Source organism: Colossoma macropomum, unplaced genomic scaffold (assembly GCF_904425465.1).
Source record: "Colossoma macropomum unplaced genomic scaffold, Colossoma_macropomum, whole genome shotgun sequence".
NCBI lineage: Eukaryota > Metazoa > Chordata > Actinopteri > Characiformes > Serrasalmidae > Colossoma > Colossoma macropomum.
The window spans coordinates 474,215-497,467 of NW_023494790.1; the positions used below are offsets into that span (position 1 = coordinate 474,215).

Genomic DNA, 23,253 nt, shown 5'->3' on the forward strand with positions numbered 1-23,253 from the left:
TAGATTTCACAAACAGACATGGAGACACGTAAACTCATCAGTACCTTTGACTCAAAAAAGAAAAATCCCATGTCAGTCAAAAATCCATATCAGGCTCCTGCATCTTCTCGCAATCGCAAACATCCACAAGAGGTCTTGACCCTTCGTTAGCATCTGAATACGTGGACAGAACTTACAGCCACAGCGAGCGCAGCGGTAAGGTTATCAACCGAGTAGAAAAATGGTAGAAAAATCTCTCCAGAAGCCAGAACTCCTGAACCGTAGGGGCTGTGGAATGTTCACGTATGGCGGAACATTCTAGAATCTTCCATTCTAGAGTGGAATCCTGTGGAACCTTCTGGAATCCATGACCAGCTTTGGCACATCCCACAGTAGAGAGTAACACCCGCTGAATCACAGCTTTTGAGAACATAGCCTTCTCAGCATCATCCAGTCGGTGCCTTCGCGTCTCAGGGCGCTCGTTCCTTCCCTGCCCTGTCCGAGTCTATCGCCTGAAGGACGGTGCTGGGTCCGTTAGTGCGCTGCCATTCGGACGAGTTCATAGAGGTGCGTTTGAGGATCCGGTTGACGATGTCGGAGCAGGTCTTCCTGTACTGGTGCCGGAGCAGGGAGTAAATGAAGGGGTCACACGCTGCTTTACTGTAGGTCAGGCATTTGCACAGCACTCCCCACTGCTGGCTTATATGAACAGCAGGCCAGAGCTCCAGAATCCTGTCACAGAGAGAGACAAGCAGAGATGCTTTTAGTTCAGTTCTTCATAATTAAGTTAACTTCTTTACTTAAACAGTGTAATATGTCATCTGGAACAGTGCATAAATGACTATTTCACCTTTCTTAAAACTCATTAATGACTTCCTCGAGTTATGTCACATATGAATAAAAGCACTTTAAAGCACACATCTGGAAAAGCATGAATAAAGCACACATCTGGAAATCCACAGGTCTTTATATATCTCTTGTAAGCTTGTAAATTCTGTGACATTCATAAATCCTCCTATACGTATAAGATTTGCGCAGTGTTGTTGTCTTTCGGCTCTGACTTTGCAGTTTTCTTTGAGATTAATATTCTACCCACCCACCGGTCACTCCAAAGACCCACCCGTCTGTCCTCCCACCCAACCATAAATCTGCCCACCCACCTGTTCATCTGTCCACCTACGTCCATTCGTCCACTGCTCTATCCATCCATTATTTGTTTGTAAATTAATTATTTATTAATGTGATTAACACAGTGCTTTTTTATTGCTGCTGTAACCTTGAAATTTCTTTCTGCATTAATAATCCATCCACCCACTCGACAGTCCACCAACCCACCTGTCCAGCCACCAACTCATCTGTCCATCCACCAACCCACCTGTCCATCCACCAACTCACCCGTATACCCATCCATCTATCTGTCCGCCTGTCCATCCATCCGTCCGTCCATTAATTCATCTGTTTATTTGTTTGCTAGTTATTCATTAAAGTGATTAACCTCATGCTTTTTGTTGATGCTGTAACTTTGTAGTTTCCTTCTGCATTAATAATCCATCCACCTACCAATCGGTCAACCAGTCCACCTGTCCGTCCACCAACCCACCTGTCTGCATACCCACCCATCCATCTGCCCGCCTGCCTGTCCGTTCATCCATCCCGCCGTCCCTCCATCTATTGGTTTGTTTGTTTGTTAAGTATTTATTAATGTGATTAGCGATTAGTGCTTTTTGCTGCTATGGTTTTATTAGGAAAAGTCTGGCAACAAATTCCTCAAATCTTTTGAAGTGATCTCAACATGAATGAGGTGGACAAAGCACAAAAGCCATAAATCAACAAAACGTGTAATTTGAATTGGGGTGGCCAAACTTTGGCACATGGTTCATATTCCAGAAGCAGAACTGGGTTGTGGTTACTTGTCTTACGAAACAGGGAGGCACCTCAACCTGCTTGTGTTTTAGCAGCGCCCCCTCAAAACGTCCAGCGGTGGGCGAGGGAAGTGATTTGTCTCACTGTGTTGAAAATACACTGTGGACAGTTAGCAAGTTGTGTAAATATATGAATAAGAAATCAAAATGAAAACTCTGAAACAAACACTTCACTACGACCAGTTTTGAAGTTTGAAGTGTTTTATTTCTACAATATTTCTAGTATTTACATACTGACATGACTGACTGGCTGCTGACTGAAATGTCATCTTCGTTCCAGGGTTTCTGTTTCTATGGCTACGGTCCTTCACTGGAAAGCAGCTCGATCAAATGTGAGCAGGGATCCCAAAAGCTCAGAGGAAGACAAAGATGTTGTGGTGAGTGACAGACCATGGAGCGCACTGACCATCTCAATCGTCTCATCTCCGTAAGCAGTGGGTGTTTCGAAAACAGGTTGTGATTTAGCACGACGCCTTAGCCTTTACATACATTCAGTTCATTTCAAATTTAGCATCCAAGCCCCAAGAGAGCGAATCGAGGATGACAGAGGAAGAGAAAACTCTCTGAGAGCAAGAGGACGAAACTTTCAGAGGAAGGAGACTCAAAAGGGGAACTCATCCTCCTCGTCCTCCTCTGGTCGAAACCGAATAGCAAAACATCACAACAAGATCAGTCTAAATAAGAATCAGCCACGACTAATATGAAATAAAGAAAAGAAGCGAGGCTGTCATTGGGCAGAAATATATAAATAGACCAATGATAATAAATGATAACCATTATTAATGGTGGGGTTACTCTACACGACTTTTACCCTGATTTTAGCTCCGATTCTCAGTCTGAGTCTGAGCTGGTCGGCTCTGGTCTGCAGATTTTTGTGTCAGTCAGAGTCGACAGTTGGAGGGAGAGTCGAGTCGTGTTTGAGGGGCGCAGACTCAGATTTTTGACCTCCCGATCGCGTTTCAGACCAATCAGAGTTTATCAAACAGGTTTGATTTTTTGACCCGACTCTGAAAGTAACCTACTGTAAACTGATCAACAACTCAATCTGAACAGATTCCTGCAACAGCCAATGAAAACAGAGAGAGAAAGAAGAAAATACAGCAAGTAAACAAAGAGAAATGGTGAAAAGTCTCGTGTGGAGCGAAGCTTTTTAATGAGCTGAGTTTAAGGCAAAATCAAGTTTATGTACATTTAAAACTCTAAAAATACCAACTGATCACATTTTTACATCCATGATCCACTTAAACATGTTTAACTGCTGCTTCTTTACTGTTTCAGTGCAAACGTAAGTTCAGTGAGTCAGTTTGGTTCAGCAGCAGATTAAAAGTCGAGTAGTGTGTGATCCCTAATCATTTAGTGTGGATCCCCAATATTTCAGTCGCCCAAAAAACTGACAAAAACCAGTGTGACAGTGTGAGACGCCCAGTCTTTTATAATCTGATAAGACTTTCAAAGTTGTGTAGTGAAGCCAAGGCTTCACAAACAGCAAACAGAAGTCACTCACTGCTGCCCTCTTCAGGTGTTTTTAACAAACTTCATGTAAACAAATGTCACTCGCCGCTGCCCTCTAAAAGCATCATTAACAAATATCAAATAAACAAATGCCCTTGAAAGGTGTTATTAACATAGAATGCAGAAAAACAGTACATTGTGATGGTTCTGTGTGTGTGAGTTAGTTTAACCATTTACAGATCTCTCCTCAAGGAGGTCCAGTACCATCCAATACTTGGTTTACCTAATCAATCTTTCATTAAACTAAATCAGGTGCTGATGACGTTTAGGCAAGCACGACTGAAATGTGCCAAAATCGGAATCGACAGTTTCTTTGCTCCAAATACACAACTGGAAATTGGTCAATCAACTGGCCAATTCGTTTCCCATTTTGTTGGTCTATAAGCTTCCATTACCATTTAGCTAAAATAGCCTTGTAGCTCCAGAGCAAAACTGAGGAAGCAAACTTGAGACAGCAAACATGCCTTGGCTGATTGGCTGCTGAGCTGTGCCTCCTTTAGTTTCCTCAGTAAGAATCCCCCGACGTTCATATTCACACCAGGCACTCTATCTTATTATCTGGTGAACCGACTCCTGCAGCTAAGCTACATGGATACGCTGAATCTAGATGCTCAAAACAAAAGTGCTGCTAAGGAATTTAATGTCAGCTGCAGATCCACAGTGAAGCCTGGATTCCTGTTTCCTTTTTTTCCCTCCCTGCTTTCCTATTCCGCTCCCCTCTTCTCTGAAGCCGACTTATTAGGACGTTCCCCTCACGCAGAGGGATTTCCACCCTCTCTCGACCAATTTCAACTTGTCGGAATTTCTTTCACTTGGCAAAGCAAAAAGTCAGAACCCGAAGGAGGGAACAATGCAGCTCTGAGGATCTGTAACAATCCAATTAATTTTTCATCACTCATATCACGCGACCGTGGCTTGTCTTGGTGAGAGGAATTCGACTGGAGGCGAGCAACCAATTAAAAGCCCCATTATGTTTCCCTGGTCCTCATGACCCGACACACCGAGCTTTCCATTCCTATCGGGGGGACTTCTTAAAACGTCCCTTTCTGTTTGTCTTTGGGGACAATGAGTGTTGACAGCCAGAGTGTGGCTGTATTCTAATTGACCGTACAGTATAATGAAGAAAGTTCCACTGTGGAGGGAATAGAGACACAGCATCCATTACTAATGGCACTCATATAGTGCTAATGAGGCATTTCTGTATACCATTTGCTGGCTCTGTATAAACTGTGCTAATGCCGATCTGAGAAAGGAATCAATAGAGGTGGATTCAGGTCCTGAAATGTCTTCATTATGGCCTCTATTATTAGTGTACAAACCCCTAGACAATGATGTGGAACTGAACACAGACCTTGAAACCACTGTGCCTGATGACGCAATACAGATTTTCGCTCAGGTCTAATCTTTCTGTCTTGACGGTTCACATTGTTTGTGTAAGCAGTGCTGGTAGATATTTAAAAAACTAATCTATTACAAGTGACTAATCATCAGGGACAGCTTTATCTAATAAGCTACATAAGCAGCTGCATAGGTCCCTCTGCAGAGGCCTCCTAACAACTTCTGGCACCATTATGTTGTCTAAGAGGCTTGAATGGGGGGGACTGGTTAATCAGGTCTCAAAACAGGCTGAAAAATGGAAAGGAATAAGAAATGGAGACGAGGAAAAAGTTTTTAAATAAAACTTTTTTGTGGCGTTAATGTTAATGTTAATGGGTTAATGTTACGCTTATAGTTAGGCAACAAGCAGTAGTGGATCTGAGGTCTGTCTAACAGTGCAGGTTCAGCTTAGACAGGAGTTTCAGCTACCAGGTTAACTTTTTAAAAAAACTTTCTTTATTACAACTTTCTCTGTAATCCAGGTTTAGATACTCAGGCTGTGTGATGTTTACAAAGAGGCAGTAGCAAAAGGGAGGAAAAGGAAATCATACTACCTAATTATGTATAAATATTCAACCCCGTTTCCAAAAAAGTTTGGACGCTGTGAAAAATGTAAATGAAATGCAATGATGTGCAGATCATTTAAACCCTATATTTCATTGAAAATGCTTCACAGATGACATATCAAATGTTGAAACTGAGAAATTTTATTGTTTTTTGAAAAATATTTGCCCATTTGGAATTTGATGCCAACAACATGTTCCAAAAAAGTCGGAACGGGGGAACGAAAGGCTGGTAAGGTTGTGTAACGCTAAAAAAACACCGGATGGTTGATTGGCAACAGGTCAGTAACATGATTGGGTATAAAAGAGCATCTCAGAGAGGCGGAGTCTTTCAGAAGTAAAGATAAAGAAGGGTTCACCACTCTGAAAGACTGCACCATCAAATAGAACTTTTGCTTTTCATCATCTACGGTACATAATATCATTAAAAGACTCTGCTGGCTGTGATCTTTGGGCCCTCAGTCAGCACTGCATTAAAAACAGACATGATTCTGTAGAGGAAATCACTGCATGAGCTCAGAAACACTTCTGAAAACCACTGTCTGTGAACACAGTTCATCACTGCATCCACAAATGCAAGGTAAAACTCTAAAACGCAAAGAAGAAACCAAATAAACAGGATCCAGAAATGCTGCCACCTTCTCTGGGCCTGAGCTCATTTAAAATGGACTGAGGGGAAGTGGAAAAGTGTCCTGTGGTCCGACGAATCAACATTTGAAATTCTTTTTGGAAATCATGGACACTGTGTCCTCCGGGATAAAGACCACTCAGCTTGTTATCAGTGCACAGTTTTCATGATGGTATAGGGGGCATTAGTGCACATGGCATGGGTGACCTGCACATCTGTGAAGACACCATTAATGCTGAATGATATATACATGTTTTGGCAACATATGCTGCCATCCAGATGACGTCTTTTTCACGGGAAGGCCTTGATTATTTCAGTAAGACGATGTCAAACCACATTCTGCATGTATTACAGCAGCATTGCTCCATATTAAAAGAGTCTGGGTGCTAAACTGACCTGCCTGCAGTCCAGACCTGTCACCACTGAGAACATCTGGCGCATTATGAAATAAAAATATGACAAATGAGCCCCCGAACTGATGAGCAGCTGAAATCCTGTATCAAACAAGAACAGGAAAACATTTCACTTTCTAAACTCCAGCAGAGTCTCCTCAGTTCCCAAACGCTTACAGAGTGTTGTTAAAGAAGAGGTGATGAAACACAGTGGTAAACAGGCCCCCATCCCAACTTTTTGGGAACGTGTTGTTGACATCAAATTCAAAATGGACATATATTTTTCAAAAAACAATAAAATTTCTTAGTTTCAACATTTGATATGTTGTCTTTGTAGTATTTTCAATGAAATATAGGCTTTAAATGATTTGCACATCATTGAATTTTGTTTTTATTTACATTTTGCACAGCGTCCCAACTTTTTTGAAATGTTTGTAAATACCACTTAAATATGCATAAAGCCACCACTTGGCTTAGAGCGAATTAAGCTTGAATTTAGCTGGGTAAACAAGAAATACTGCATGGTGCGACAGAACCCCAGACTGAGGATGTTGAGAAAGTCATCTGTAATTTGAAAGACCAACTCAGCTGAATGTTTGTATAGATTCTATAGGAACTGTGCTGGGAGGATGGAACACCATTGCTCCAAAAGATCTTCCCTCAGTTGGTGTTTTGATGATAGTGGCTGCAAAGCAATAGCAGAAGATTTACATCATCTTACATACTCAGTAAACCATTCAGTGACCCCTTGTGCCCTGTAGATGAGGGGAATGGTCACCTAGGAAGAGACCACGCCTATCGGAATAGGACGAAGGTGATCAGTCAGGTGATCAGTCAGTCTCTTTGTATTGATTTGCCCCCCACAGCATAACAGAGCCCTTTTTATGTAAGCCATAGTGAAGGTCTGTTCTGTTGACCAGCTGTGTTATTAATTCATTTTTACTGAACATTTTGCCATGATCCCATTGGGCCGTCGTTTATTTAAAATATGCAAAAACTGCAAATAGACATTAAATACTTATTCAAAAATAAGTCTAAATTAAAATAAGTTGTTTTCGTTCTTTGTTTTTTTTTTAAACTGCCTATTTGCTTGAAATAGACACCAGACTCCAGATTTTTCATGTAACCGCTGACCCAGAGATTGTTGTTGGGGAAAGGGGGGTCAGAACACACACTATGTTGCAGTGCATGCTGGGGGCTGTAGTGCATCTCAGGGTGAAACGGAATAGAAAATTAAAATAATTTCGCCGGCCGAATAGGACTGTGCCTTGTGTGACACATGGACCACAGAGCATGATACAATGTTAATGGTTACCTGGAATGTGCAGTACACCTGTCTGGAAGCATCTGCACTCTTTTGAGCGCACCATATCAAATTTCTAACTTGGTGGTCAGCAACAAAACACTGAGTTGAACTGAGTTGTCCTTGTGGCCTTTTTTAATTCATTAAGTAATGTGGTCACCTCTGCGTTTAGCCTGCGTTCGTCCAGAACTCTTAAGTCTTCTGGATGTACAGATAAGTAACGAGGAAAATACAACAAAGTGTCTTAGTAAGGTGTAAGTGTGTCACGCGCCGCCAGAACAGCCTCAATGCGCCCATCCACAGGTCATACAAGTCTGCGGAACTGAACTGGAGGTATGGAACACCGTTCTTCCGAAGGATATTCCTGATGGTGGTGGAAAGCGTTAACGAGTCAGTCCCAAATCTCCAACAGGTGTACAAGTGAGTTCAGATCTGGTGACTACAAAGGTCAGAGCATTTAATTTACATCATTTTAAAGTCACTTTGATCTTTTCGTCTTGATCTTGATCCAAAATTGAGGTCAGTTGGGTCACTCAATATGTTTCTCCAATCATTTATTCAAGTTTTAATTTGTCTCCCGTCTTTATATAATAATTGTCTTTGGCACCTTCTGAGAGCACCAAAACAACCTGGTGGTCAGCAACAAAAAAAATGTAAAGAAAAATGATCTTAAACCTAGTCGATATATCCAAGATTCTCCTGTTGAGATTGTTGTAAGACTATTTTAAGATTATTTAACTAAACATTTATACTTGTTTTAATTGATTTTATTAAGTAAAATTATCTCACTATATTGACAACTTTGCTTGTTTTAAGAAATGTGCTTGAAACCAGCAAAATGATCTGCCAGTAATTTACTTAAATTACTTAAAACAGGTAAAACATGTCTAGAAAAAAGTTAAATGATCTTATAATAAGTGCAGAACCATCTGAAATAAGAAATATTAGATATATTGACTAGAATTAAGATCATTTTGTTTCACTACTTTTTGCAGTGCAGAATACTGAACTGTGTTGAATTTAACTGATTTATATTGGTGGTAGTCTTACTTACGACATACAGATGTGGCCACCCCTGTGGTCACCTCTGGATTCTTTCTGTACTTATCCTGAATGCCAATGAACAGCACCAGAGCTAAATCCCGCCTCACCTTACCACTTAAAATCCTGGGTGACATTGGTTTAGAATAAATAAATGAATAAGTGATAAATGGGGGTATATACACACAGGCGGGGTGTGGAGTATTACCCTCCTTACTGTAGGATGACAGCTGGCATCTATAAAAGCTTTGCTGTGTTATTTCATTATAATCCCAGCATCAAACCACAGCTCTTCAGATATAATTAATGACAACACACTCACTGAACCATCTGAGGCTGCCAGGCAGGCTCTAAACACACACACACTCACACACACACACTCACACACACACACACACACACACACACAGCCCCGAGTCCAATTACAATAAAGGCATCCATCATATCCACTGAGAAAGATAAGGTGTTGGGTAAAGAAAGCTGGGTCATTAGAACATTACCCACCACTCCTTTATACAACAGACACAAAGGGGACGCGAGACGATGAGCTTTTCAGCCGGGAGTAACTCTACAGATCTATACCTGTTAGGGTCCAATCTGAGCTGCATTCATTCGTCAGCCATTTCAGCAACATCAACAACCTCACAGCTTCAGAGTTCAGTTCCCACCTGGCAGAGGAGTTTCTCCCCCTCTCTGCTTCTGGCAGTATTATGTACAAAATAGTCACTTACTGTGTCTAAATAATGATGTAATGTCCTGAAATAATGATTTGCAATGTCTAAATAAAATATTTATTTTCTAAACATCGTGACTTAGTATGTCAAAAAATGACCAAAAAGACGCGAAGACAGAATTTAAATTTTAAGAAAATATGTAATTGTTCCTAGTTTCATGAATTTAACGATACTAAGTCAAAATTACAAGAATATAAGTCATTATTTTTACATTCTAAGTCAAAATTACAATAAATAAGTCATTATTTTTGAGATACCAAACCTACTATCAAGAAAATTCTTTAGAATTTTGTAATCATTCTTCATTTCAAGAAAAGACACCATTATTGCTAATTTTAAGAAATTCTTATCCAAACAGAACCACAGTAACTAATGACAGAACTGCACTGAGAGCTGTAACAAAAAAAAAACCTACAATAATAGTTGAAGAATAATTACGATTCACCTCTAACAGAAGACTCTGAGAGGAGAAATGCTAAAGGTTATGCTGAAAGGCGTGAACCTTTCATCAGCAAAACACTGGAATTTGCAAAAAAAGTACAAAGAAGAGCCAAAATAGTACTGGAACAAAGTTTTGTGGACAAATGAGGTGAAGATAAAGAGAAGGAATGCAAAGGATCCAAGGCAGATAAGGCAGAGTGAGCGTTTGGGCCTTCATTAATAACTGAAGTGATGATGGAAGCAGCGTCATGAATTCTGTGTACGGAAACATCTTGACTTCTGAAATGCCTCCAGACTAAATGGGTGGATGTTCAAAATGCAGCAAAACGATCCAAAGCAAACTGCACACTTAATCAAAGAGGGTATCAGAGGTGAAACGTTTAAACTGGCCAAATCGGCTCTTGATTTAAAGGGGAATTTTCAATTTACTCCAAAATTCGACATAATAGTTGAGACGTGAAAGTCATTCAGAGTGGATTGATGTGAAATGGTTTATTTAGGTTTCAGAGAAACTTACTGACCGACAGATTTCTTTACAGTGGTGGTGACAGGAACCGAGGGAACAAGGGTCTTTAATGCAAATATAGTCATTTTGTTCATTATCCAAAACCACTAGTGAACCTAAGTTTTGATACGTAATGTTAACACTAAAATAATGATAAGTCCAAAAAAGATACATTTTTTGGGGGGGCTATTTTGCATCTTACCTAGTATCATAGTACCTCTGCACTATGAATTAATTTTTAAAATGATATATTTTAGGTTTATTTTAGGTTTTATCATACGTTTTCTAGAACAGAGCGTTTCACACCAAACCACTCTGAGTGACTTTATTTATGTCTACATGATTGAATTATGTTGGACTTTATGAAGTATGAAATCAAATCAAAATCTTTGAAGATCGATTAGGCATTGCAAAGTCTACAGTACATAAATTTTGCAAATATTTTTGCCAATATTTCAACCATTGCAGTAACCTCTGTTAGCATTTCTCTCCTCACTTCAGCAACCTCAGTGGTTGACACTCATCTGGTTGGTTAAAAGTTTACAGCTGTATCTTGTTGTTTCTCTCCAAACAGAGAGAAATGAAGGGCATTAATAGTGAGTTTGTCCCTCTTTGTTGCAGTAACAGCCTCTATTCTTGTAGGAAGGCTTTAGATTAGATGTTGAACATTGCTGTGAGGATTTGATTGAGCATTTGTGAGGTCAGGTACTGAAGTTGGATGGTCAGTTCTGGATCACTCCAACTCCCAAAGGTACTGGATGGAGCTCCATCACTCCAGTGAACACAGTTCCACTGCTCCACAGCCCATTTCGGGTTGGGGGTGGGGGTGGTGGGGCTGACACTTGGCATTGGGCTTGGTGACCTTAGGCTCATGTGCAGCAGCTTCTAAGTAGCCTATTAAGTATCCTACACCAGCTTTCTAATGTTGGCAGTGTTCTAAAATGCTTATATAAAGAACATATGATCCAGATGAACCAATGTGAATAAGCAAGAACATTGTGAAAGAGAACCAAACATTCAGGTTTGTGGGGGTTTGTTGGTGTTTTTTGAGGTCATTTGTGGTTGGTAGGTGTCTGCTGGGATTTGCAGGTGTTTAATAAGGTTTGTTTGGTGGGCTTTGTTGGGTGAAGTTAGTGTTTGTTGGTGTTTACTGGTGTTTATTGGTACTTACTGGAGTTTACCAGGGTTTTTAAAGGTTTGCTGGGATTTGCTAGTGATTACTGGTGTTTGTTGAAGTCTGTTTGGTGTTTGCTGGTGTTTGGTGGGCTTTGCTGGGTTACATTAGTGTATGTTAGGGTTTTCTGGGTTTGTTGTTTGTTGCAGCTTGTTTTTTGTTGGAGTTTGTTGGGGTTTGTTTGGTGTTTACTGGTGTTTGGTGGGCTTTGTTGGGCTACATTAGTGTTTGTAAGTGTTTGTTGGAGTTTGTCTGTGTTTGTTGGGGTTTATTGATATTTGTTGAGGTTTGTTGAGGTTCGTTGGTGCCTGTGTTTGTTGATGTACTTAAATGTTTGTTGGGGGTTGCTGGTGTTAGTTGATGTTTGTTGGTGTTTGAGGTCCCAGTTGGCCAGATTCCTTAAGCCGATAGATGAGGACTGTCCAATAAGAATGTCCCTCAGCTCTTTTCCTATTGGACAGGTTTGACTTAAGTTATCTGGCTAAACTAAGAAATCCTTCTTTGTGAAATATTCCCCAGATGCGTGCTGGAGTTTGATTTATTGATGTGTGCCCATGTATGTTGGGGTTTATTGATAGTTCTTGACGTTTGTTGGTAGGACATGGTAGAGCCGACATGGTCCTGTGCCTCTGTCAGAACTCCCTGAGGCCAACAGACAACAGACATCATGAGCATGAAGGAAATGCCCTGACCTCAACATATGATTTCACCAAACCACACACTAAACGTGCAGAAGCGTTGAATCCTAGAAGCAGTAAACTCAGCTAATATGATGATGTCTGCATTCAGTTTCAGTTCAGTTCAGTTTCTAAGTGTATTCTGAGACTAAATCACACTGTGAGGCTCCTCTTTCGAAAATGTTTAAGACTAGTTTAGTTAAAGACACAACTGACGGCTCCCGAGCGGTGCCACCGTCTAAGCGTTGGCCGTATCATCAGGAGATCGCGAGTTCGATCCCTGGTGATGCTACAGCCGTCCGTAGCCGGGAGTCCGAGAGAGCACAATTGGCCTCGCTCTCTCTGGGTGGGTAGGATGGCCCCTCCTTCTCCCCCCATCACCCAGCGCGATGCTAGTCAGCGCAGGCGACTGTTAGCTGACGTAACAGATCTGGCGGTTGGCGCTTTCCTCCGAGCGCGTTCGGCTGTCCAGTGACGCTGTGTGAGTGGCAGCTCGAAAAGAAAGCGGTAGCTGGCTTCACAGGTCTCGGAGGAAGCCTGTGCTGCCTTCACCCTCCTAGTGTTGATAGCGTCGTATGTGATTGGGGGAGACTAACTAGCGGGTGGAATTGGAGACGACTAAATTGGGGAGAAAATCGGGTAAAAATTGAGACACAACTGACTTTAAGTCGAAATGATGACCTGGCAAAAAATCAAATTTACACTTTCCTCTTGCATAACATGTAGTTGATCCAAGATCAGCCATTTGATCAGGCATGAGCAAATCATTAAAGCATATACACCACCGATTAGCATCGTGCTAAAATCACACAGGCCTGAATCCCCACAAACCTGCCTCAGATCTAGTGGAGTTGTTTAATAATCTCTAATAGATGTGATTATGTGATGTGCTTTGTGGATTATGTGGTTCATGTGGTTTGGAGATTATGTGACGCAGTATAACACACTGTTATCTGTAAACATGGACTAAATGATGCTAACCGGTGGCTCTATGCATCCATTACTTGTTAGCAACATTAGCCTTGTGTCTCAGAAGCAAACGTCAGGCACTCACAGTTGAAGAGGTTATAAATATAACTGGTTGTGAGTTTTAATTACAAGCTCTCTTGAGCTGATCAGTGTTCTCTCCAGACGCCAGTGCTTTGGCACAGTAATGAGGGCAGTGTGTATGAGAGAGTGTGTGGACTCTCACCTCGTGATCACGTAGGGCGCGAAGCACAGCACGAACGTGCCGATGAAGGTGCTGATTTTTCTGGTTGCACGCTGCCGTCGCCTCCTCTGCTCCTCCAGACATCGCTGCCGAACACTGAAACACCAGAGCATCAACGTGTGTGAGTGCGGATTTGTTTTCATGTATTATTCAGGATGAAAGTGTCCAGACTGGGAATAAAATCCAGAGAAGTGCATCGCAAACCTACAGGACCAAAGAGCTTGTTTAGTTTTTTGAACTGAAAAGGCAAAACTACATCTTTTTGGCTCCTATGGTTGAAGTTATCTTAGAAAAACCTTTTACATATAAATACATTTCGCTGCTGTTGGAAGAAAACCTCGTATCTCCATTTTTGTCATTTTTCATAATCTGAAAATGCCTGTTTCCCTTTACATTGTGCGTAAATTTCATGATGAATGGACCAAAAGAAACAACCCAAAATGACATGGACAAAATTCTGGTTCCATTGACTTCCATTAAAAGTAAAGTATGTTTTTTCCTTCTCCTGTAAAGTTACCATTTTGGAGAGGTTTTGTTCCGACAACAGCGATATATAAGATACATATGGGATGCATTGTTGTTGGGACATGTTGTTGTTGTTCTTGTTGTTGCTGTTGTTATGTATAGGTACTGACATACACAATACTGTGTGAAAGTCAGAGACCACCCTTCATTTATTTAGAGTCCAGTCAAAATAGCCATTGACTTATTCCTTTTTCAACATCAGCAAAAAACAAACTCTCAGCAAAAAATGGTTCTATATAGTAATGTTTAAGGTGCTACGTAGAACCATTTATGCATCTAAATGTTCGGTATCACTTTCTAAGACCACCCTTATAAAAGGTTTATGAAAGGGTTAAAAAGAATTTAGTATTATGTTTATTAATTCAGTCATAAACTCTTTAAAAATCATTACTTATTATACCTACTTTTACCTACTTTTTTTCAATTATAATGATAATAATACAGGCTTAAATATATACAAACCCCATTTCTAAAAAAGTTGGGACGCTGTGCAAAATGTAACTAAAACAAAATGCAATCATGTGCAAATCATTGAAACCCTATATTTGATGGAAAATACTACAAAGACAACAAATCAAATGTTGAAACTGAGAAATTTTATTGTTTTTTGAAAAATATTTGCCCATTTGGAATTTGATGCCAACAACATGTTCCAAAAAAGTTGGGACGGGGCAACAAAAAGCCGGGAAAGTTGCGTTATGCTAAAAAAAAAACAAAAAAACAAAAAAAAACACCTGGTGGTTGAATGACAACAGGTCAGTAACATGATTGGGTATAAAAGAACATCTCAGAGAGGCGGAGTCTTTCAGAACTGGGCCTGAGCTCATTTAAATGGACTGAGGTGAAGTGGAAAAGTATCCTGTGGTCTGACGAATCAACATTTGAAATTCTTTTTGGAAATCATGGACACTGTGTCCGCCGGACTAAAGACCACTCAGCTTGTTATCAGTGCACAGTTCAAAAGCCAGTATTCATGATGGTATAGGGGGCATTAGTGCACATGGCATGGGTGACGTGTACATCTGTGAAGGCACCATTAATGCTGAACGATATACACATTTTTGTATATACAAAATATACATGTGTATATACATGTTTTGGCAACATATGCTGCCATCCAGACGACGTCTTTTTCAGGGAAGGTCTTGATTATTTCAGCAAGACGATGTCAAACCACATTCTGCATGTATTACAACAGCATTGCTCCGTATTAAAAGAGTCCGAGTGTTAAACTGACCTGCCTGCAGTCCAGACCTGTCACCACTGAAAACATGTGAAATGAAATGAAAAATATGACAAATGAGCCCCTGAACTGATGAGCAGCTGAAATCCTGTATCAAACAAGAACAGGAAAACATTTAACTTTCTAAACTCCAGCAGCGTCTCCTCAGTTCACAAACACTTACAGAGTGTTGTTAAAGAAAAGGTGATGAAACACAGTGGTAAACAGGCCCCCGTCCCAACTTTATTGGAAAATGTTGCAGGCATCAAATTCAAAACGGGCACGTATTTTTCAAAAAACAACAAAATTTCTTTAAAATATTATATGTTGTCTTTGTAGTATTTTCAATGAAATATAGGGTTTAAATGATTTGCACATTATTGCATTTTGTTTTTATTTACATTTTGCACAGCGTCCCAACTTTTTTGGAAATGGGGTCATACAATACAAATAGGACTGGCATTATATATAAGTAACACTACAAGTGACACTAATGAAAGACTAGAGGATGACTAACCCAAACTGTGCATCAACAGACGGTCTACAGTCCCCAAATTTTAATAAAGGTTCTAATACAGTGGACGAGCAGAACTTCACAGACATTTGTGCGTTTTTGCTGCATTACTTTCACAGCCCTGAAATGAGGTGTGATTATGAGGCCGTCCAAGCTGGAGCTGAAAGCACATCTCTTCTGCTGCCTCTTGAGGTTCCGCTATCATAACGAAATGTCATGTCTAAGCGCAGTCCGCTCTGTCCCGAGGCTGAACGCGTCTCCCTCGAGTACAGCAGACTAGTCTTAAAATAAGCTACAGTCCCAAACTGCTCAGTTTTACAGCTGCAGCTTTAAAGGATAAACACATTGCTGTAATCTTTCCATTTACAGTTCTGTGTAATAACGTTTTTCCAATCTTAGCCTGTAAATCTGTATTAACCTTCAGACTCAGCTACGCTCTTAATGGAGATGGTTCTTCACGAGTTCTTTAGTAAAGATAGTATGGAAGCATGAACACTTAAAGAACCATTTGCATGCCTAGATGGTTCTTCGCATGGTGAAATTGTTCTTCGGGTTGAAGGAGAATGTGTTGTGTATAATTCTGTATAGAATCAATAAGGATTTTCTGCTGCTAACAAGCTTAAAATCCTCACAACAGAAGAGTGTATCATTTGGTGGTTATATAGAACCATATACACTGTATTCTCCATCAATCTGAAGAACCACTTCACCATGCAAAGAACCATTTAAGCATGAAAATGATTCTTTCAGTGTTCATGGTTCTATACAGAACCACTGGCTTCACTAAAGAACCCTTGAAGAACCTTCCATTGTACATTACAAACAATAATAATTAAATGATTAAGATGCAAAGTGGTTCAGAGTGGTTTGGTGTGAAACACTCCATTCGAGAATCAGAACTGTTCACAGTGGTGGTGATAGGAACCAGACGTCCACCTCTAAAAGCTCCCTCACAGAAAGTTCCTACATGAAATGGTTATGAATTCACTGCCTGATGACTGAGACACTGTTTTATGATAGTTTTGAGAACTTAAACTCCATTCATGGTGGAGGGATACATGCAGGGCGCTGTGAGGCAAAATAGTCCCCAAAGAAAACTTATTATTTCAGATTTTCCACTATTTTCCATCATCAACGTTCCATATAAACTCAGAAGACTCCTGTAGGTTCACTGGTGGTTCTGGATAGTAAATAAAATGTCTATATTTGTGTTGTAGTCATGGCGACCCCTGGTTCCTATCACCACCACTGTGAAGACATCTGAGTCAGAAAGTTTCTCAACAATGCTCAACAAAACCATTTCAGACAAACTACTGTAACTGACTGTTTCATCTGAAGTGTTCATTATAGCTTGAAGTATTTTTGAGGATTTTAACCTTACAGCATTTTTAAAGTACATTAAGAACAGTGTTTTGATTTTGCTTTCCCATTGAAATGATCAGTTAAAAGAACTATGTCAGTAAACTGAATCGTTCGGTTAATTGAATAAAAACTATAGGAACAGGCTGCGTCCACAACCACACACTACCATACTACACACAGCTGAATGCACTACAACTAGTGACGCATTATTTTATTATACAACACTTAGTTCCGGCCACACAAGCTGATTGGTTGAGAAGCGTTCTAAGTGTGCTGTTATTTCACCATAACATCACTTTTTTTTTCACAAAGCAACGACTTTGACAGCTGTAGGAGACGCTCAAGCCATTTGAACGTTTTTACTTCTTACTTTGCCACAAACAGAAAATGGACACTTTTAAGATCACATTTGACCGACAGCCGATTTGGTCAGACTCTGAAGATGAGACGACACTAAATTCCCAAACTGTCATCACCACTGAGCAGCTTTTCAGTCGGCAGCTGAGACAGAAGAACAGCTGAACAACCTGGAATCAGCCAGAAATGAACCCAACACCATTCGCCAAACTAAATGGGCTGTAAGATGCTTTACAGACTGGCTGGAACAAAACAACATTAATACTGATCTGGCAAAAACTGACAAAACTGAGCTGAACTTGATATTGCGGCAGTTTTGTGGCTCAGTCTGTACTTCAAAAGGCGGGGCTTACAGCAGACTATGCAGCGAATGGGCGGAGCTCATTACTCTGACGTAGCAACAAGCTGCTCGTTAAGGAACTATAATTTGGTGAAGGAACTGCGAACATTAAAACATATTAAACGCCGCGTTCACGGCCCAGTTTATTAATTTATTACTTTATTTATTTAACTGTTGTATCGCCAATAACATCACGGCTGTGATGATCTACGGCGACCAAATCACAGCCGTGATGTTATTTCATGATAACACACTCCCTCTGTGTTCTGTTGCTTAAATATTGTATGATGTAGGGAAGCGCAGGGAACAAATTAACACGTGGCACCATTTAACACAGACTTTTTACATTGTTAAAGAAGGTCAGTCAGCGTGAGCTTCTGGCCACATTACCACATTTCGTAGTCGCAGTTTCCCATCAAAATCCAGAGTGATTAATAAGCGTTTTAAAGAGATCTGAGCCAAACAGTGTTTTCAGGGCATGTACGTCATTTTTTTCAACACAGGCTTTTTCGGTAACTGAGCTGTTTGTGTGAATCACAAAATCACTTTAATCACGATCTTACTTCCTACAGCGCAGCACCGTTTAGAAGCAGCTGACAAGCTCACAGCAAGCGCTAGCAAGGCTTCAGTCCAGCCTCCGCACTGCGGGGTTAGTTCTTACACAGCGTTACAGCTCAGACACCTTCAGTACACAAAGACTGATAAAGCACATTCAGTCTTTTAGTTCCAGTTTACACAGATTTAAACTGAAACAGAGAAACATCTGAAAACAGAGATCTTCTTCTGCTCTATTAGGATCTTTCAGACGTCAGTATTTCAGTTTTAAATAAGTTTCTTAATGAAACTGACATTATCAGCTGGTAAAGCTGTAGTTATTCAGAAACAATGTTCATATTTTACTGATGTGGGATGTTTTTATTTGCTGTCCTTCACTGGACTAAAATAAATCTGTCATTTTTTGACACGACAGACTCAGTCAGTGTTCATATATAATCTGGTGTGTGTATCTATCGATTGATCTGTCTGTCTTATAGATGATAATATATAATGCAGTTTGGTTGGAAAATATATTGGTTTCTTATAACAGAATTATATTGATTTAACTCTGTTTGTACTGATTCACCAGACTTTTTTAGCAGGTGTTAAACTGACCCTCTGTCTGTTACAGTGAACCCACCCATGGGGTAAATTGTAACATCACACTTCCTTCCATTTTCCATGGAATTGTACTGAACTGTAGGAGCTGGAAACAAAGTTTAGGTGTTCGTTTGTAGCAGAGATGTTTATGTTGTTTGTGTAAAATATGATTATTACAGCCCCACTCTCCCCTACTATTTGGTATGAAGTCCAAAGTTCACGGTATTTCTAGATCCCCCGTGTTTCTCATTGTCCTTTAGAAGAAAAAACAGACCGTTCTAAAGAACTGGTTCTGGAAATTGAACTGGACTTCCCTTCACTGTATCTCCAGGAGAACAGAATTAGAGAGACTGACAGTGTGAAACCGTGAAAGTGGGTTACTGTAGAGCTGAAACTGTAACTATGATGTTAATCATTTCAGACTAACTAAGGAAATGAAATTGCATCCTAACAGTTTGTAGCCTAAACTCCCATGGAATGAAAAATGAATCATTTCACTTAAAATATTTGGTTAAGTGAGTCAGAATCAGTTCAGTAAATTGAATCAAACCTCCCTGCATTATACACAGAACTGACAGTATGAGACTGAATGGACTGTCAGGGTCCAAACTGTAACAGACACAATATCTTTAGATTACAGTGGTGACCATTGCTCCTGGTTAAAAAACGAATCAGAGGAATCGGTTTAGTTTAAAGATTTAGTGTTATTACACTCAATAGAACTTTATGGAATCGGTTGAATTTAACCCTTAGAACAATTTGCAGTGAAACTTTAGGGCACTTCTAGCCTTCATAACTTCAGAACTTGCACTTTCAGCTCACAGACACTCCAGAGTAACAACTACTGAAAAGGTATCTGAGATGCTTGTTTTCAAGATCTCCATAAGCAAAAAAATACTAAATTTAGCAGGCACTGTGTAAATTATTGATCAAAAATGGCCCAAATTCATAAAGATAAGACAAGCAATGGCATATCTATGCAGCCCAGGGTCTCCTGAAAATAACAATATATGGCATGTGTGACTGTCTCATGTAAACACTTTATAACTGCAATTGTAATTGACCCAAAATACCAAAAAGGGCGTTTAAAAAATGGGTTTACGGGTGAACATGTTATTAATCAAAAACTGCGATTCAAAAGAATCAGTTCAGTTACATGAATCGAACTTGCCTTCACTGTGGACAACCGAACAGAACGAACCTGTGCAGATGAGTTACTGTGTTACTGTTTATCATCACACCTAGTGAACTGAATCAAACATCCCTTCAGTCTTTATTACACAACAGAAATTTGTTACTGTAGTTGTCAGAATTATAGCATTTATCCAGGTTTTGGACATACATCATCTAAACCGCTTATCCTTCTGGGTCGCGGTGGAGTGCTGGAGCCTATCCCAGCTGTCATTGAGCGGAAGGCAGGATACACCCTGGACAGGTCGCCAGTCCATCGCAGGGCAGACTGTCCAGGTTTTGGACAGTGAGTTATAATCATTCATACAAATATAAATCATTAAAGGGACCAAAATCATCAGTTTAACCGTTGATACATCTGTGTGAACATCCCTGATCGCCTCTTGCAGCAGTAATTTTAAAGAGACTTTCCAGTTTAAAGAACAGAAAACCACCTTCTGATGATGTCATTCGAAGGTGGGAGTAAATTGCTACGACTGCAGGGTGGATGCTTCACTAATGTTAACTCGCAGGTATATTGGTTGGCCTGTAGATCAGTGGCTGGCAGTCGGGATTTGTTGACACCACAGGGATTTCCAGTGCCTGTATGATGGATTTGAATAATGCATGCTGGGTAATGTAGTGTTGGACGGAAACACGAAAATGAGACAGAATCATGAACTCTGTCAGTGCGATGAGGCTGAGGGATGCAATACAGCACTATAAAGTACCAACTTAATGTAACAAACAACATATTAAATCCTTTCTTTTGGTTCTTTTAGGGTTCTTTAGTAAAGAAAACGGTTCTGTATAGAGCCATAACCACGCAAAGAACTCTTTACACGATTAAAGGGTTTTTGCATTGTTAAATGGAAAAGACTGATGGAGAATGTGCTGTAGATGGTTCTAAATAGAACCTTTTTGACAAGGGTTCTAAATAGCACCAAAAGGGTTCTTCTATTGTTACAATGCCAAACCTACATGGAACACTTTTTTTCGAAAATGTTCTATATAGAACCATGTAAAACAATGTCAAACTTGTTACAATAGAAGAACCCTTTTTGGTGCTACACAGAACCCTATTCAAAATGGTCCTGTGTAGAATCATCTACAGCACATTCTCCATCAATCTGAAGAACCATTTTATGATGCAAAGAACCCTTTAATCATGCAGATGGCTCTTTGAGTGTTCATGGTTCAATATAGAACCATTTTCCTTACCAAAGAACCCTTGGAGAACCATCTTTGTTAAGTGTGTAGTTAAATGTAATTCACCAAATCAGACAGATACGGAAGGAGTTGCTAATACAAAGTTAAAGAACCCATTTCCTACATTTTTCTCCAGTTCCACTTATGACATTGTTTGGCTTGATGTACCAAAAATGGCCATAAATCATTTTACATTTTTCCAACTTCTGTTCTTTAAAACTAAACACATTATTTTTGTAAACATATACATGAGGACTGTTCTGATTGGCTGCCCTGTTTTGTGCCTCATTCAAAAAGCACTATTTAGCTGTGTCCCAATTCAGGGGCTGCATCCTTCTGTGAGCTGCATTCGGAGGCTGCATTTGAAGGCCAGTTGAGTCACAGCGGTGCGACTAGGCTGTCCCATTTCAAAGGCTCCTTCATATGCGGCCGAGAAATGTGTCCCTCTGTTCCATGGGAACAACGGATCCAACAGGTGGATCCTTCACCAGCCAACACATCCCCAGGTTCACTGCGCGTCAGCGAGGATTCGAGAACATGGCGGCGTCAGCAGAGGAGCGAGCGGCGGCTGAGAGGTCACTTTAAATGTCAGTATTGGGTTTAACTGAGTCGAATAGCTAATGACACAGATGTTAAAAAGCCAATTAGGTCTGAAGAGAAACTTACACTGACGTTCCGTTTCGTTTTAGGGAGCAAAGGGCCGACAGAGAGACGCAGCTCCAGCCCTAATAAATGAAAACATAAACTAAGATCAAAGTCTTAAAGAACTGTAAAGAACCCGATCAGAGCGGCGTTTCCTGACGCAGCGGTGAGGGCGGGAACAGCGGTGCTGTGACCCAAACAGGAAATCCGCCGTAGAGCCGACCGTCTCATTGCGGTGCAGCCTTTGCGGATCTAAGCCGCCTTCTAAGGATGCAGCCTGAATTGGGACGCAGCTCTTATAACTTCAGCATGAATGGGTGGGGCTAAACTGCCGTAGGCTGACTGGGTGGGTATATGTAAATAAGTTGGTTGTTGTGACGTCACAGAAATAATTAAAAGCAGGTTGTTTGTGCAGTTTAGTCAGACTGGACTGTGGACGGCAGTGTGAACGGCGTGTTTTCGTGCGGTTACTTTAAATTCCTCATTTAAAGATAATTTTGTGATAAAAACCTGAGCTGGACTCACCTGGGATGGATGTCCACGAGCAGCACGAGCGTCTGCATGGTGATGACGTCGATGCGCCTGCAGTGCACGCGCGCCACACGCAGCACGCCCCGGTAGGTGACGCAGAGCACCGCGAGCGACAGCGCGAAGGTGAGCGCGTGGAAGGTGACGGTGAAAGCGGCGAAGTGCGCGCGCGCCGGTCGGACCGTCCCTGTAGCCGTGGTCTCCTCGTCGTCCTCCTCGTCTTCCTCGCGCAGCGTGCACGAGGCGTACAGCCGGTGGTACCCGACCCAGGAGCGGCACGCGGCCGCCGCCGAGAAGCACGCGGCGTGCGCCCACGCGCAGGCGAGCGCGGCGGCCGCGTGACGTCGCCTCATGCGCGAGCGATAGCGCAGCGGCGACACGACCACCGCGAGCCAGCGGTCCACGCTCAGCGCCGCCGTGCTCAGCATCGCACCGCCGCTCAGGAGCGTCTCCAGGGCGCCGAGCGCGCGGCACCCGCCGCCGCCGGTAGCCGTGCCGGTGGCGTCAGGCGCGCGCCTACCGGCGATCAGCACGGCGAGGGTGAGCGGCACGCTGGAGACGGACAGCAGCAGGTCGCAGAGCGCGAGGCTGAGCGTGAAGAGCGCGGGAGCCTGGCGCCGGATCTCCGGGCTGCACGCGAAGCACGCGAGGACCAGCGCGTTGGCCGGCACGGACACCACCATCACGGCCAGCAGCGCGGCGCACGCGAGCGCGTCCACCGCGTCCATGGCGTGTGAGAGAGAGAGAGAGAGGGAGGGATGGAGGGCTACGGTAACCCCCTCCCCTCCA

General features: G+C 41.5%; 1 protein-coding gene across 1 annotated transcript; it reads right to left on the reverse strand.

Annotated features, from left to right (window-relative positions):
- Nucleotides 1–449: 449 nt before the first annotated feature.
- LOC118808785 (G-protein coupled receptor 26-like) lies at nt 450–23,192 on the reverse strand. Its single transcript, XM_036571662.1, has 3 exons — nt 22,462–23,192; nt 13,441–13,554; nt 450–711 (listed from the first exon to the last, which is right to left on the reverse strand). The coding sequence occupies exons 1-3, from the start codon at nt 23,190–23,192 to the stop codon at nt 450–452; spliced, it is 1,107 nt and encodes a 368-aa protein (XP_036427555.1).
- Nucleotides 23,193–23,253: the final 61 nt, after the last annotated feature.

Excerpts from the sequence above, each read along its gene's own strand:
- LOC118808785 (XM_036571662.1), bottom strand. The coding sequence starts at position 23,192 with ATGGACGCGGTGGACGCGCTCGCGTGCGCCGCGCTGCTGGCCGTGATG. Across the intron at positions 13,555-22,461 it reads CTCGTGGACATCCATCCCAG|TGTTCGGCAGCGATGTCTGG; the intron begins GTGAGTCCAGCT and ends CTGGTGTTTCAG. Across the intron at positions 712-13,440 it reads GCGCCCTACGTGATCACGAG|GATTCTGGAGCTCTGGCCTG; the intron begins GTGAGAGTCCAC and ends TCTCTGTGACAG.